At 40.2% G+C, this 17,066-nt stretch overlaps 2 protein-coding genes across 2 annotated transcripts in view; one reads left to right on the forward strand and one right to left on the reverse strand.

Annotated features, from left to right (window-relative positions):
• cmtm4 (CKLF-like MARVEL transmembrane domain containing 4) overlaps nt 1-11,613 on the forward strand; it is a 17,362-nt gene extending 5,749 nt beyond the window's left edge. The window contains exons 2-4 of the mRNA XM_017405002.3: nt 1,387-1,563; nt 7,785-7,883; nt 8,012-11,613. Coding sequence (XP_017260491.1) covers nt 1,387-1,563; nt 7,785-7,883; nt 8,012-8,176 — 441 coding nt within the window. The 3' untranslated portion in view covers nt 8,177-11,613. The remainder of the gene's footprint in view (nt 1-1,386; nt 1,564-7,784; nt 7,884-8,011) is intronic.
• cmtm3 (CKLF-like MARVEL transmembrane domain containing 3) overlaps nt 10,810-17,066 on the reverse strand; it is an 11,208-nt gene continuing 4,951 nt past the window's right edge. The window contains exons 2-5 of the mRNA XM_017405011.3: nt 13,798-13,953; nt 13,611-13,706; nt 13,351-13,468; nt 10,810-12,422 (exon numbers count right to left, since the gene is read on the reverse strand). Coding sequence (XP_017260500.1) covers nt 12,394-12,422; nt 13,351-13,468; nt 13,611-13,706; nt 13,798-13,953 — 399 coding nt within the window. The 3' untranslated portion in view covers nt 10,810-12,393. The remainder of the gene's footprint in view (nt 12,423-13,350; nt 13,469-13,610; nt 13,707-13,797; nt 13,954-17,066) is intronic.

Genomic DNA, 17,066 nt, shown 5'->3' on the forward strand with positions numbered 1-17,066 from the left:
CCCCCCCCCCCCCCCCTCCCTGTCCAAAAATGTCGGGACTTTGTGTAAACTGTAAATAAAAACAGAAAGAAATGACTTGGACATGTGCACACAAAGGTCATTTTAAATTTTATGGCAGCAACACATCTCAAAAACAGTTGGAACAGGGCCAGGTTCACCCCTGGGATGCCTCCCCTCTTCTTTTAACAGCGGTCTGTAAATGTTTAGGACCTGAGGAGAGCAGCTGCTGGAGGTTTTGTCACATTCTGCTGTAGGACTCTAGCTGTTCAACAGTCCTGGCTCTTCTTTCAGAATGAGAGCAGATGTTGTTCTGAAACCTGTATATTCTACATATATTCTACATGATCTACATGATCTACATATATTCTACATGATCTGGCTGTTTAATGTCGCAGCAGGGTCGTAGTCCAACGTCTAAAGCACACGTGTCAAACTCAAGGCCCGCGGGCCAGATCCGGCCCTCTGTAACATTTCATCCGGCCCTCTGTAACGTTTAGATTTCATTCGATCCGGCCCTCTAGTTTACATGACCTCTTCTTATTTTGCTTAAAAAAACTGAGCCTAATTAGTGAAGTTTTCTCTCGACAGTGACTTAGAAGCCAACAATATATACTTTTAATTTCTGTATGATCAGGTTTTTGTTGATAGCTTTTTAAAAAATCTGTTTTAATGTTAAAAACTTCATTTAAAAGCTGAGCGAGGCGTAAGAAATGACTGCTAATGATGAGCTTTTTGAAGTTTGATCTATTTGTCTGTGTTCATTAAAGTCTGTTTGCTCTAAATTCAGTATAATCTGTAACTGGGAGAAGGTCATGGATATTTCTATATGAATGATTTGACATAATACATCTAAAACCAAGGTTAATTTATGTAATTTTCAATAAATATTGATCGTGATTGGCCCTTGGCTAGGACCAAATTTTTAATTTTGGCCCCCTTGTGTCACTGGGTTTGACACCCCTGCTCTAAGGGGACTAAAAGACTGATGGAATTTTAGTTATTTCAAGTAATTGACTCAGATTTAACTTTATTCTTTAATATATCAAAACTGTAAAATACTTCCATAGTTTAGTTCTTCATCTACTCAACTACTAAGTTCATTTTGTTTTGTTTTTTAAATAAAAGAAGTTCAAATCAGAAGAGCTTCCTACAGTTGTGAAGGGTTGGATACATCTGACAGTTATTTCGAAGAACATTGTTTTGAATAATGAGCTCCACCGTTATATAATGTATGCTAATTGCTCATGGTGACCTAGTTTTACATAAATTACTGTCAGCTGATCCTCTGACTTGTTTGTCGCAAACATCGTTCTGCACAGAGCACTTAGCATGTCCTACTTTTCAAACTCAGCCTTCTCTTCCTTGTTCTTTTCCCTCTGGCTTCAGGTCCTATCGTTCATCAGTTTAATCTGCATAGAGACCATCAAGATGTGCGAACCCTGTGAAGGGATCTACTTCTTCGAGTTTGTCAGCTGCAGTGCCTTCGTGGTGACGGGAGTTCTCCTCCTGATCTTCAGCCTGAACCTCCACATCAAGGTCCCCCAGGTTAACTGGAGCATCACGGTACGCACCGATGTCGAGACCTGGGATTTTGTTGCTTCCCGATAATCAGCTGCAAGTTCAAAACAGCATCTTGGTAACTTTACAGTAAAAGCTTAAGCAGATCTCATGCAGTCATGTGACTGGATAGACACATAAACAGGGAGGGCTTTTGATTACCTTTAGAGAGAAATTTGACAGAATCCATCATAAAATCAATGGCAGTCACAGGCAATCCACATCATACTCTGTGGTTTTCTCTTCCATTATTAGATGCATCACCAAAATGATCTTAGTCTGCTGGAAAAATCTATTCCTAATGATCTCTGCTGCCTGTAACAGTTCTATGACGGCTCTCTGACATAAAAAGAGACTGCCCTCATTATTCTTATGGCAATAAAACTTTCTGAGTAAGAACACGGAGAAGATGTGTTTTCTCCAGCTCTCAAAGGTCTTTTGTTTTGTGGTTTTATCTGTTACTATCCTGGGAATGTCTGCTGATGTCTTGAGCAACATAAATGGGAAAAGAAACTTTTTTTTCGGAATGACTGTTGTCGTTCTAACAGATGAAACCCTCCATTTTCAGTTTTCTTTCTTGCAAAAAAACAACTCGAAAAATCTGGTTTGTAATCCTCAGTTTTTGCTGCTAAAGTTTGAAATGTTCAAGTTTTAAAATAATGGAGAAATTTATGACAAATCTGTGATGCTAGTTGTATTTAACTAACACAAGAATAATATCTTGCGGGGCTTCAACTGTTGGAAACTCAAAATTAGTGAGAAAATAGGTGAATCCTCAGCTGCAGTCCCACCGAATTCTTAGTGTCTGAAACAAAACAACCAGCAAGCGATGCAGCCGTTTTGTTTGAGCAGTTTTTAAAAATCATGGCCTGTTTTTGTGTGCATGTCTTGAAAACCTGTATTCTAGACCGTGCACATGCACATTTGGACCATTATTATTATTATTTATTGTTGGTGTCGTTTTTAAAGCAGGCCATTCAGGGCTGTGGGTTTGGAGAGTTCATGTGCCGGTGTCAGAATACAGCTCTAATGCTTTAGAGTTACAGAAACTCAAACTGAGAAGAGTTTGAGATGCCCACGACAACTCTGCAATGTTTTTGAGAGTTTGAAATTCAAGCAGCAAGATTGCAAGCCTCTGCGATTTGTGAGGAAAATGAGAACCCTCACGAAACTTTGGAAACATTTTGGAGACTCCTGTGCAAATGCTGATTGGCAATTAGTCTTCATCTTCTTCATCAGTCACAGCCCAGTGAAACATCACCATGAAACAGAGGTTTTAGCAGCAATCGCACCAAAAGGATGTACTGATCTTCTGATTCTGTTTAGGGAGAAGGTTTGATCAATAAAGCACGAGCAGCTGAACTTCATTTCCACCCATTTAATAAACTTTGGCACAGTCTATATTTACTTTTTGAGCAGAAACTGAACCACGTTGGCTTTACCAGAACCACCTTTGCTAGAAGACAGCAGAGCTGGAGAGGAAAGCAAGCAGATTTTAAAGACTTGCATTGTCAGCTGTAAGCAAATGAGCTGGTTAGTGTTCTCCAGCAGATTCTGGCATGCTTCCTGGTTTGCCTACACACCAATGTGCTTATATGTGTGTGTGTGTGTGTGTGTGTGCGTGCGTGTGGTAAAATTGTCTCCCAACAACATTTCCAGAGGCCACACAGCTTACAGTGCATATCGTGGCAAAGGAGTGGATGTCCAAGTCCAACCACAGCTCTCAGATTTCTTTCTGGTTTTCTCTGTTCAGTGTTCCACCTCAAACACAAGAAGAAGGTGGGTTCTGGTTTCTACCAAAGGAAAGATTTTACAGTCCTGGAGAGGCCGCAGGCGATTGAAGGGGCTGATTTAGAGATGTTTTCTTGATCCCTTTGACCGTTTGCGCTGCATATAATCAAAAATCATCCTGTTCACACTTCTGAGGAGTTGTTTTTGTGTAGCAACATCTAACAGCATTAATGCTGACTCAGCATTCTGACTCAGCATTCACGCTATCGTTTTCCTGTTTTTTATTTTTCTGTACTTTTTTGTTTTAACTTCATTTACATAGAAATAATTTTAGATCTCTTCAGTTTCTGCAAAAACATTTTTCTCTTTGAAATCTGCTTCAGCATACTTTTTCTTTTCTTGTCTTCTTTTGCTACCTTTAGCTTTTAGCTAGTGTTCAGCTTGTTTTAACTTCTAGCTATCTGGCTTTTACCTAGCCTCTTGTTAAATTTAGATTTAGCTACTTTTAGTATTTAGTTAGCTATCTGTGAGCTAACCTTTTGCTATATTTAGCTTCCAATGAGTGTTCTGCTTCTTTTAGCTTTACCAGCTGAGTTTCAGCTTCTTCAGCAGATTTCAGCTCTCAGCGTTCACACCACAGTTAACGTATTATTGTTCAAGTTAAGAACTCAGCCCACAGGAATGTTCCTTAAGAGACTTCATACTTCACCCGGCTGAAGTTTGGCTGCTTGAAGTTTGCTGAAAATGTCGTTATTATTCAGAAAAGTATAAACAATTGAAGGCCGACGGGTTCTGTGTTACAGTATGACACAAAACCCACTCCACTTTTATTTGGATTGTGCTCTGTTGCAGAAAAAAAAACAAAAAAAACTTGGCCTTGATGTTACTTTCTACGTTCCACGTCTTCTGCTCTCACTCCAAACCCACAAAGGTTGGTGGCCCTCCACGGTGTTGGCTCAGCCTCATGCCGAGTGTGGCAAAGTTCAACGCTGCTTCAGTCACAATGGGCCCCTGGGAATTTTACCATTAGTGCAAATTTCAGAGCAGCAACCAACATTTAACCCTTTTGTTTCCCAACTACAAACTGTGCTGACAGCAGTCCTCTTTGGAGTAAGAAGTTGTGTAATTTGGTTCAGAATGTCAGAAGAATTAAGGTTTTTAAATATATACGCTCTTAGTGTCTCTTTTAATTTTTCAAGGTAGTTTTGGCTGCATTGAGTGGAAATCTGGGTTTTGATTAAACTCCCACCTCTTCTTCTTCTTCTTCAAAAAACAAAAAAGAATTCAATCTTGGCACCTTGTGAAGCTGTTCAGTAATTAAAAGTGATTAAATTAAACTTCAAGGTTTGGACCACCTGGTGTGTTGTTTCCCCACTTCATAGCCAGATGAGAGCCACACTGAGGGATTCTGGGATAGAAGCAGAACAACAGACACGCCAAGAGAGGAAAACAGTGATGCCGTTACGCTCATTTCAGAAAGAGAGCAGCAGTTTGAATCCCCTCGTTGTTTTGTTCTGAGAAGAGTCAACTAGTGGTGGGGGCTAATCAGAGAACACTTTAAATAATTCATCTTTACCCACCGTTTTGAATCGTGCAGCTTCAGTCGTCACGTATCGCTCCATTTGTTCTCACAGGTGGCCATTTTGAAGCCAGGGGGGAATCTCTTAAATTCTTCTGTACACTGTTTGTTTATCACCAAACAAAAGTTAGACAAATTTAGCTGCTAACGTCGTGATTTATTCATCAGGCAACAGCTTCATCCCAACAGCTGCTGATCACAGAGGAAGTTTTGAATTATAGTGAAGCTTTCTTAACGTACACAGCTTATAGATGCTTTTATTCAATGAAAGGCCTAGAATTCATTGAAGGAATGCATATATCATAAAATAATCTTATGATGTGAAGTTGTAGCTGTTTTGGTCAAACCTTGTAAATGACGATATGCACGAATTAACGCAAGATCTTATGAGATGTTTCAGCTCCTGGAGTGAGTGTTGTAGATGACTCAGCTACCACCACACCAAACTTTAACTCTGAGTTGTAGCCATTTTTTGTGTTTCCAAAGGTCAGTTGTTTGTGGCAGCCATCTTGAATTGGGTTGACTCCAAATGTTAATCAGTTGTAGATGTTTACTCATTAAAATCCACCCAGTTCTTCATTGGATATTTTGCTAACAGACAGACCAACAAGCACACACAGACGAGAACACGATCGCCCGTTTGACGTCGGCAGCTGGCCATAAAAAGCTTCTTTCTCTGATCTTTCCTGGTAAATATGCAAACAGAAGAGGGGCTGAAGTTGGTATTTTATGAACAGTTCATACCAGAAATGAACCCAATAAAAGCTTTCTTGACCACCACCCAGGCACACAAGAGTGCTGAAAAACTTGCCTTTTTTTCTCCGGCCTTGATTCGAAAGACGTTTTTGTCTTCCTGAATAAGTCTCTCTCTGGTCCTGTGAGGCTTTCTGCTGCCGTCAGGAGAATAGATTTCATAATCAGTGCTCTGCTGCTGCCTTTAGGGTTTCCATAGTTACACTTCAATGAATATTTCAAACTTGAGAGCACAGCAGCAACATACAGTGAGACGGAGCTGCTAACAAGCACTGCAGGAAAAAAACCCGAAACATTCCCTGTTTTTCCCCTGAGCTATAGGCGTATCCTACATGCTCCAAATAAAAGGATCTGTTAGGCCGATTTTCACAGAAACTCTAAAAGTTGCATGGATGTCAGACCTTCAGCAGAGTCTTTAGTGTCCAGATGACATGAGAGGAACATTTACAGACCGGTTCATAATACCTCTCTGTCTAAAACATGTCCTCCATTAGTCATCCAGACATTACTGTACAATAAGTAATTTAAAAGTGTTTATTGCACTTGTTGGCTTCGATAATTTTATTAGGTCTCCTTTGGGCTGAACTGTTTATGATAAAGATTCAAAATCCAGGGTTGTTACAGAATAAGATAACATTGTCTGTGTTTTAAAGTGTAATAATACTTTGAAGAACTCCAAACATCCTTGAATCCGAAGGTTTTTAAAGCATTTATTGTTGTGAACCTGGACCGGCAGGAAGGAAAGGAAGCATTCGTTGAAGCTGCAGTTTGGTTGTTTTAAATCCCCTTTTTTTAACATCCTGGTTAAAATGGGAATTAAATGAGAAGGAAGTAAAGCAGAAACGCTGCATATTTGTGGAACTGAACTGACCACATCTGGGGGTTAAAATCATAAAACGGAGCAGAAGTTTCCCCAACATCTGAGCAGGACATGAATATATAGAAGGCCATTTCCTGTTGGACCGGTTGGACAACAGATGGGTTTTTATGTGCGTCGTGAGCAATTTATTATGTCCATGTTCGTGTTCCTGGTAATCCCTGAGTCCCTCTGCATGTGTGGTGAGGTTGGACAAAGGTTACATTTATAACCCTGCTATTTATTGACTGTGCCAGTTCGCATGTGGCCGTATGGTTTCATATCGATCACTGATGGGTGGAACATTGTCAGACGGGTTATTTCTTCGCTGGCCTTGTGTTTAACTGTCTGCTCAGCGTTTGTGACATGGCCATTGTTTGGGCCTTGTGGGTCATATGAGAGCCCTCGTCTGTAATGATTACAATCATGCGTCTGATCATGAGGTCCGAGCCCAGTTCCCCGTTAACCCTTTTCTGACTGAGCAGCTGAAAAACAGATCTTTCACCTCGTGTCCGAAACAGCAGAGGACGGAGCGTGTTTGTGAAGCGGGTGTGTGTGTGTGTGTGTGTGTGTGTGTGTGTGTAATATGAGAAGCTAGGTGACTTTTAGGTGTGTTCTGTTTTTCAACTCGTGTTTTTTACACTTGAATGCAGTCCGTCTGGTTGGTTAAAAGGGTGGAAGTAAACTCTTTGTGTGCCCAGCAAAAGAACAACACCATCCAGGATGTGTTTCTACGGCTGATATGAGCTTAAATTGTGTCGAAAGGCCACAAATATTCTCATCAGCATCCACACCTCTATTGTGCTAACATTAACGTCAAGTATTTAATCTAGTTTAGGAGAATAGTTTGGTGTGTGGGAATATAATTGCCCAGAGCAATCAGGAGTTAAAGGGCAAAATGAAACTACAAAATAAAAGCTCTTCCTGGTAGCACACCAAGTTTTAACTCCCTATCTGTAAGATTTACTGAGATATAGACATTTTTGTGTAGGCTAAAGTTGATGACCTGCGGCAGCCATTTTGAATCAGGTTGGCTCCAAAAGTGAATCAGCCAATAATTACTTTCTGGGAGTTTCACTAAAGCCTGTCCAGAGGTTCAAGAGATATTTTGCTAACGGAACAGACAAACAAACACACAGATATTAGCAAAAACATTATCGCTCCACTTTTGCCTTCTGCAGCAGGAAGTAAAGAAAATAAAGTTGTGTTAAAAACTTTGAGCAGTTTAAAGTCCTGCCTCAGCAGATCTAATTCACACACATGTCCTGGAATCAGCCCTGATGCATGTGGCCATGTGTTTCCCTGCAGGACCTGGTCAACACGGCTTCCAGCACCTTCTTCTTCTTCTTGTCGTCCCTCGTGCTGGCCTGCATCAACAACAAACTGGGAGCTGAAATCGCCTCGGTGGTGAGTCGTCACGACAAACCTGCCTCGTTGTTTTATCCTGTTGGCTCGGTTCAGGAGCCGCGCGCTCGTGTGTGTTTTTATTTGCCGTTTGAATGACTTGTCCTTGTGCTTCCTCTTCCTGCGTGCAGATCTTTGGCTTCCTGGTGACAGGCGTGTACGGCGTAAACACCTTCCTGGCGGTGCGTCGGTGGCGCCGTGGTAACGGGTGCCAGGGGGCAGCCCAGGCCAGCGAGTACATCCGAGCTCGCACGGCGTCTCGCGGAGAAATGGAGGCACGACCCGAGCTTGCGTGAGAGCCGGCGGACAATGAGAAGCACTTAGCAGAAGGCTTCACACAGGCAGCTGACTGAGACGGACGCGACTCCGCCCTTTGATTTCTGCAGCTCTGCTACTTAATCAATATTCATTTTAGAGCTGGAGATGAACTTTGTGGCTTTTTATAGCAGCCACGAAGGCTGCTTCTTGCATAAACACAGATGAAAAGCAGCGTAAAGGACAATGGTGACGAAGAGCTGCAGTAACAGCTGATTTCACGCCTTCAGCTCTGGAGGCTGAAAATGTTTTTCTCTACGAATGAAGCTGAGTTTTGACTGAAGGTTGATGTTTCTACAGTTTGCTTTCCATGGTGACTCCAGTGGTAATAAATGTTACCGTGGACCAGGATTCCACCCCGCAGAACCCCGCAGCACCCTGCAGAACCCCGCAGCACCCTTCAGAACATCGCAGCACCCTGCAGCACCCTGCAGAACCCCGCAGAACCCTGCAGCACCCCGCAGCACCCTGCAGAACCCAGCAGCACCCTGCAGAACCCCGCAGCACCCTGCAGAACCCCGCAGCACCCTGCAGAACCCCGCAGCACCCTGCAGAACCCAGCAGCACCCTGCAGAACCCCGCAGAACCCCACAGCACCCCGCAGCACCCCACAGCACCCCGCAGCACCCTGCAGAACCCCGCAGAACCTCGCAGAACCCCGCAGCACCCCGCAGAACCCGGAGCACCCCGCAGAACTCTGCAGAACCCTGCAGCTCCACACACAGTACCATCACTTCCATCGGTTTTTAAGGCCAGTAACAGAACGTTCTCTTTAGAGATGCAGACACATGAAGTTAACTTTACAAGTGATTTTTATCTTCTTACCTTAAAATATTAACTCTTTAGCTGCCAGCAGACAAACAGTAACAGAACAGGGTTCTTCTTAACTAATAAAGTCAGGCAAAACCAAAATGTCAAGTTTTATCATGAATAAAAACAACATCATCCAAGAGGTTTTAGGTGATCAAATTACTCCCATCTGTTGAAGCTCAGGTTGTGCACTGTCCGAAGGAAGGTTGTTGAAGTCTTAGATCATCAGGTAATTTCACTTCACCTTTACCTTCAGGCTTTAGCTTTGAAATAAACTCACGGCTAGCTTAGTCCATTCCATCCACTCAACAGACCTTTAAGACCTTTGATTCTAAATATTCTGAGACTTGAATTCTCGAAAACGAAGTGTTTTGTGTCAGTAATTTGAAATAGTCGCTTCTATCAACCGGTGATGAGTGTCTTGATCCCTTTGCACATATCCAAGGCTGAGAATGACTTCAGCAGAGCCTGCAACGTTCATCTCAGGTGTTGACACCGCTTCTCCTGTTTGATACTCAGAAAACATCCGAAAGAAAATCACTGGGTGCCTCCACATCTGTTCTAAAGCTCAACCATGCAGAGAACCAAAACAGATTGCTGAAATGCTTTTGGTTTGGCCAGCGGACCTGTGGCATCTTGAGAAATAGCATCATTTTTTTTTTTTTGCCTATGAAAATGAAGTTTTCATCTCTGTGCTTTTCTGAATTTGCTCCTCGGGGTAGTTCACTGCTGTCCGCTTGAGTAGATTCTCTAAACTGACTCTTTGGCTCCATCTTCTGGTTTTCTTTCACTGCAGCTCAGGTACTGCGTTAGTATTTATGAAGGAAGGACCTGCTAATACAAATGAATGAAATGCTCATTAAAATGTTTGCTTAAACAGGCATTTATGTTTAAATTAACCTATAATGTTCTCTCGGTTTGACACCTGACGTATAGAAGACAATCATTTTTATATTTATGTTGTAACTTCCATTAGTGAATGTTTTTCAGTGATGCATTAAACACATGTACAGCAGCGAAGTCATACAAGTAAATTCCGCTTTTTAGTTCTATAAACTGACCATAAAGTGTATTTGTTAAAACCTAATTACAGTTTTCTCTGCGTACAACTGTTTGAAGAACCTGTGAGATAAAAACGCTACTTTCTGTATTTTGTGCACCTTCCTTTCACTTTAATTCTGTTTGCTTTTGGTAATAAATACCCCGGGGTTTATCTCGTACGGCCAAAAAGCTATGCTTGGTTGGATTTCAGAGTGAAATAAATAATTCCATGATGTCATGGCTTTTTTTATTCAAACATTTTTGCACAAAAAAGACAATACATTAAAACCAAAACACATTGGTTTAATAACGTATAAAAAGGACAGCAATTAAGTGAATATGGATTTTGTTGCAAAACACAAGAAAAATGTTTCTTTGACTTTTTAAGGTAGTGAATCTTTTAGAAGTCGCTATTAGTTTTTTTATTGCTTGTGAAAATGTAATGTTTCAAAATTAAATGGATTTCACAGGACGATCAAATTTAATCGTGTGGTAATTAGCATTAATTAAGCTAATTTGCTTTAATTAGTCTAATTAGCATCAGTTTTCTGCAGATCTATTAGCATATAGCATCAACCTGAACACCTTTATCGTACTGAAACTCGTACGCAGATGTCTTCTTCTTCTTCAACACATTAATAACTCAGACTGGCTGAAAGTCCAGGTTTATTCTAACTGAAGCTGATGTTCTGTCATCGGTGCTGTTGGGGCGATCATGTAGTGCCGTGCGTCACATTAACAGACACCGAGGCTTCTAAGTGTGTCAGATTTTTCAGTAGCTTTTAATGAAGAATCAAACATACAAATCGATTAAAAAAACAAAGTGTTTTTCACATGGGTTATGTTTAAGCAGCTCGAGTGTTGAAGCTGAAGTACAAACTGAAAAAGAAGCAAAGACGGTTTCTCAAACTGTAAATGTGGATATTTTTTTATAAAATCGGTGCTTTTGGCTTCATTTTTGTTCAAATCAGCACCTAAACAATAAACCAACATATAATGTCACAAACTGAAAAACTCAGGCAGTCTTGGTTTAATTAAACTTCATTATTTATAGATGAAAAAAGGTTTATTAAAAAGGTTTTTAATTAACTAATTACACTCACAGTACGGTGCAAAAGTCTTGAACCACTCGTCTTTTCTTCAGATTTTTAATCAAAATGCTTCTTGTATTTATTTTAAAGGCCTTCAGAAAAACAGGATTTGTTGTGACGAGGCCATCGGAACAGTTTTAATCAATTTCTTAAAGCAAAACTGCACTTGGCGGCTCAGAGAAAACCCACATGAACTTCACACTTTTCACAGAATTTAACATGCGCCATTAATGAAACACGTTCTGCACGTGTTTCCAGAGCGATTTTCAACAAGTTTTCCCCCATCAGACAGGGAAAACAGTTAAATTAAAGTGGTTCTTTTTTGTTTGCTTTGTTTGTTTGTTTTGTATGGGTAAAGTAATAAGAACAAATGATGTCTTTGCTACAGGCTGCAAGTAACAAAACGCTTAAAGATATGTTTTTAAAATTATTCTTTGCTAAATTGTTGGAGACAACACTGCAATTTTTTTGCAAAATCCTCTAAAAACGATCAGATTGTGCAAAAATAGAGTGAAAAAGCAAAGATTTGTAAAGATTCCAAGAAAGTTTGCCTTATTTTAAGAAGTAAAAAGAAGAAATAAGGGATGTGTTTAGGACTTTTGCACAGTACTGACTGTAGTGGTTTTTTCACATAGTGTCACTCGATTATTTCAGCATTTTCATCTTTTTGCATAAATCAGCTCTGCTGGTCATCCTTCACATCTGTTTGAGATTTTATGGATGAAAACATGCTGAAAAGTGTCAAAAAGACCTTGTGACAACAAAAAGTTTATTTTATATTTCCTAAAAAGTTTTTTTTTTTAGATTTCTGCCTGACAGCAAACATATCTTTCCTCAGTTTAACTTTGCAGTTTAAGATTAGAAATGATAGAAATTCACAGCTTTTAAAAGTATCAAAAGATCTGGTAGAAAATTAAATTGAACTGAATAAAATGTTTTTTTTATCAACCCAGACAATAATAAGGCAATCACTGCGGATATGGGAATAAAACTTCATCTTCTAACCTTAAAGTAAAAACCAGGAACATGAATAAACTCAAGTTTTGTCACTAGAATGAACATCTAAACCAACCTATGCCAGAATTTTGTTTCCCCTTTTTCTGCATGTTTCAGTTGTTCTACATCTGCTGGTGAAAGTAAATGTCTGAGGCACAGCTGATGGGATCGGGTTGTGAGTTTCACCGGACTGAAACACTTTCAGGTGGCTGCAGACGGCGGCTCAGCAGGGGTCACTTCTCCACATCCGCTGGGGAGTTTTAATCTGAGTCGGAGTCTGAAAACTCGTCTGAAGGGCAGAAGTGACAAAACACTGTGTTAGGTTCTTACTTCCTGTATGTTTTCTGTGGAATAAGAGACACTTCTGCAAAACTCTACATGAACAATCCTGTTACCAAATAAAAAGAAAAACTGATTGAAAGTTTAGCAATATTTGAATAAAGTTTATAGACCCCTCTTGGCTCGTCAGACATGCATGAATGATTGAAGCAGCTGTAAAAATAACTGCTGTTTTGCAAAATGGTAAAAGGCAAGAAATGACTCAGTTCATCGTGGATGGAATCAAATGCAGAAAGATGAACCTTTGCATGTCTGAAACTTGAGCCGCCAGCTAAAGAAAAATGTTTGCAGTTGTTCCACACAAAGCACTACAGATAACACTGTCAACAAAAAGGGTTTTAACCTGCAGAACATTATTCTTCACAGATTGTATAACTGGGCGACACTAATAGACTTATAATGTAGATGCACTTTTTATATAAACAGCAAAAAACTATTTAAAAAAGTTTCTAAACACCTATTTTTCTGTTGTATTTGAAATATTTTTTTTGCATTTTTGAAATATGTGAAAACAAAATGATAGAAATGGAATGTAAATTTACAAAGCGTAAATAAAAGTAAAATTCAAGTTTTCTATTAAAGTATTTGTGTGCCTAACTTTTGTATTATTCCAGTTTTTATCAGTTATTGTATATGTATATGAAATGCTAAAAACTGTATTTAATTGTGGAAAGTTACTGTAATTTTACAACAGTTATTTAGTTTGTTTCCTGATGCATCAGTGGCTGGAGTATTTTGGTTTTTGTTTGTTTTTACTGTGTATTAAATATGTCATCAAAGTATTCTGCAAATCAAACTGAGCTGAAACTGGACATGAATATATTTTACTTTCTGTTATTTGTCATCGTATGGATGTGTGTTACACTTCGAGTCGTTACCTCTCTGTGCTGAAGGCTCCTCGTTGGACTCCCCTCCTTGTTTTAGGAAACTTGCCAGCTCATTAAAAATCAGATAAAAATCTAAGGCAAAAACAATGGTGGCAATAAACCCAAACACCTGTGAAAGAAAGGAGAAATGATGACGGAAGTGACTGAAATCACAGAGAAATGGGTCGAACTGTAAGCCATGTGTGTTGTGTTTCCTAAGCAACATGTTGGATGATCCTGATATGATGCAAGAGTTAAGAAATCTGCTTTACCCCGGCAGCTTTAGAGGAACCATCCGCGTATTTAGAGACGGCCATTATGGCGACGATGAAAAAAATGATGGAGGCCGTCACGCATCTCATGAAATCCTGTGAAGGAAAAACCCAAACAGAAACGGCTGCTCTGATTAAAACAAGCTGCAGAACGTGGCAGGAGGTTTCCTGTGAAATCGGCTCTCACCGTTAGAGGCCAGCAGAAACCTTTAAACCTCTCGTTGAATTTGGTGGAGTAAGCGAACAGCACAAAGACAGCAGCCAGGAACTCCAGCAGGGGGACCGTCACGAAGGCCGCTGCTGCTGACGCCGCAAAACACACGAAACATATGAAGCTGAGAGCCTGGAAAGACAAATAAAGAGGGGGGAGATAAAGTGAGTGATAGTGCAATGTTTCTGACAGAGGTTCTTTCAAAGCTTTCTTTGTGAAATCAGAGACAAGGTCGCATTTTTCTTTCTTGTCGTTTTTAAACCCATGAGAAAATATTCCACTGCCTCAGAAGTCCTGCAGCTTCAGACCCACTTCCTGCAGAGAGATCCAGCTGCTGAAGTCAGTGTTTATTCACAAAGTCCCTCTTTTTTATCTCTCACACACAAACTCTCTTGTGTAAACAGGCAGCAACATGAAACTGGAATAATGAAAGAGGAGGCTTTATGAGCTGTTAATTAGGAAGCAGGTGGGCCGAGCCCGTCTCGTCTTTGAAGCCCTCCACTAAAGGAGGTGGACAGGACACGCCATATCAGGGCAAATAAAAACCAAGTCCAGACGCTGTAATCTCAAGCAGCCACGACCATCTTGTCTTTGTCTGCGTCGACCTGAGGGTAGGAACGGTCTGCTGCAGAATCCTACCAGAGGTCTGTGAAATAAATCAACAAGAGTTTCTCAGAGGGTCTGACTCCATCCTCAGACATGTTTTCTTTCAAACTGAAGCTCGACGAACAGATCAAATCTTTACATTTTCTCTCTTTTTGGCAAGTGGAAGCTACAAGTGTCAACATTTATCAAGTTCTTCGGGTAATAAATAAAACTAAAAGGTAGAAATAATTGCCTATCATGTTGTCAAGATAGAATCCAGAAATATATTATGTGACAAAGAATTATATTTTCTTACAACTGACTGCAACTGTGACTCAGTGATATCACTGCTGGGTAAAAATCCTGTGTCTCCATTTGTCTTTATTTTTAGTTTCTGCGTAAATCAACTCGACTGGTCAGCGTTCACATCTGTTTGTGCTTTAGAGGATGGGGAACTAATGAAAAGTGTTTAAAAAAAAAAGCTTGTGACCTTGTGTCCACACTGATTATTTAGCTGAAAAGAAAAACTTTTTTTTGTTGTTTTTCCTGAGAAGTTGCGTTTCTGAGGGTTTTCTGCACAACAGCAATAAAATCAGAACTGCAGATGTTTTATTTCTTGTCTAAATATAAAAACAATAAATCGGTGCAGACGTTAGAAAGGGAATCTGAGTGGAGTTTTAATTTTAGTCTGAAGGAAGGCAAGATCACACTGAAAAATTTTTTGGTGTGCAGGCTGACTTGTTTGTCCATCATTTTGTTGCTTTTTGGTTCATTTTAGTATAACATATTATCTTTAGTTAGTTTTTTTGTCTTATGTGTTCATCTACAAGTCAAATAATGAAGACTAAGACTGTGATCTAATCTGTTTTGGATTTATTTTTTATGTGTTGAGTCATAAGTTATAATTTCATCAGAATATTGAAAACTCTGAGATAAGCACTGCATGACAATCCTGGATGAGGATTTTTGACAACGCTTTGTGTTGATATCACAGATCTCTGTGTCTGAAAGTGTTTTAAACACGTTAAGGAGAATCAGTGATTCAGCGTTCCTGTTGGCTGAGAATCCTCCTGAGAGCTACAGTTTCTGCTGTTCTGACACTCTGTGACTCCGTGAGCTCTAATGCCGGCTCAGCAGGATATGAGTCTGACTAATACTCATAAGAATGGCAGAGCTGTGGTCTGTTTTCCCTTTCGAGTCGCATAAAACATTCAGTGTGGCGACTGTGGGCTGATAAAGAGCCGCCTGTGAGCGTTCAGTAACAACAAGATGATAAAACTGTGACAGTTTATTCCAACGGGGAAAGCTTCTCGGCAACCATGAGCACAGATGGAACTGAAACGATAACAGATCCCCAAGTTTCTCACTCTGAAATAACGTGGAAGTCAATAACAACAGAAGCTCGCTCCAATCTGAACAGCTGACTGCTTGAAAATTGTTTGTTAAACTACTAAAACGTCTAAATTCTGCAAAACCCACGAGCCGTCTTCCTTTAACGTACAGGATTACAGTTATAAATAAAGCTTTACACGTGACGCACATTCAGATTAAAATAAAATCGTAGCGTTTCTCTTTTTATTGTTGTTGCTACAGTTTTAGTAGAAGTGCAGCTGTGGAGTTTTTAGAACATGTTCACCACTGAGCTTTTACTGTAAGGCCAATAATAACGCCTTAATTCACAGTTTTAATCAGGCAGAAGTAAAAATATCCATCTTTGCTATAGTTTGTTTTGGGCCTGCTGAGAAAGATGAATTAAGGAGAAGGAATCTGAAGTTCTTTGAGTCAAAAGAAATTCAAGGTCGTTCAGTCCGGCCATAAAATTGTGGAGGCGTTTCTGACTAAATCTGTTTTTCAGGTAGAACTTTTAACAACTGATGTACAGATTTGATGGGGGTTTTTAGCCTTTTATATGAAATATACTGAAATACAATAAATATATTGAATTAAAAAAGGATTACAGGGTTAAATGTCATTTAAAAAGAGCTCTATTTTAGATACAACACTAAGAATAGTCGTACGCATCATCGTATCAAACAGAATGAATGCATGAATCTTAGTAAGTTTTTTGTCCTCTTTTCTTTGCTGCTCGTTTGTCACAGGAGGTCTTCAGACTTAGGTCAGAAATCAAACGTGTATCTCAAATATCTAAAGCCGTGGGGTCCAAAGTTGGGCTTGTGAAACACCATCTGAAAGCTGATCTCCTGTATGAGAGGCAGGGGGGACACCCCGGACAGGTCACAAGTCCATCACAGGGACACATGGAGACAAACGAGACAAACAGCCATTCTGGTTCTCACTCTCTCACACCTGGTGACAAACCTGCAGGTGCTTCAGTTTCCTCCCACAGACCAAACCTCGCATGTTAGGTTCAATGGTTGTGTGTTTTTTTGGCCTGGTAACATTGTTTGTAGACTCTGCAGCAGTGACATTTTGTGGGTCGGAAGCTGAAAAGTTTTGAAATGGTTGGCCAGCAGTTCTGACTCCACTTCTCTGCAGGACACGCACAAACAAAAGCATCCTCATTTACAGACGTGCATTATCTGAAGCTGGGTGTCACGGTGGTTTCAGGCTGCAGATGGAGACTACAGACACCGAAGGAGCAGTGAAGAGTTTCAGGCTGCAGATGGAGACTGCAGACACTGAAGGAGCAGTGAAGAGTT

Source organism: Kryptolebias marmoratus, linkage group LG15 (assembly GCF_001649575.2).
Source record: "Kryptolebias marmoratus isolate JLee-2015 linkage group LG15, ASM164957v2, whole genome shotgun sequence".
Classification (NCBI taxonomy): domain Eukaryota; kingdom Metazoa; phylum Chordata; class Actinopteri; order Cyprinodontiformes; family Rivulidae; genus Kryptolebias; species Kryptolebias marmoratus.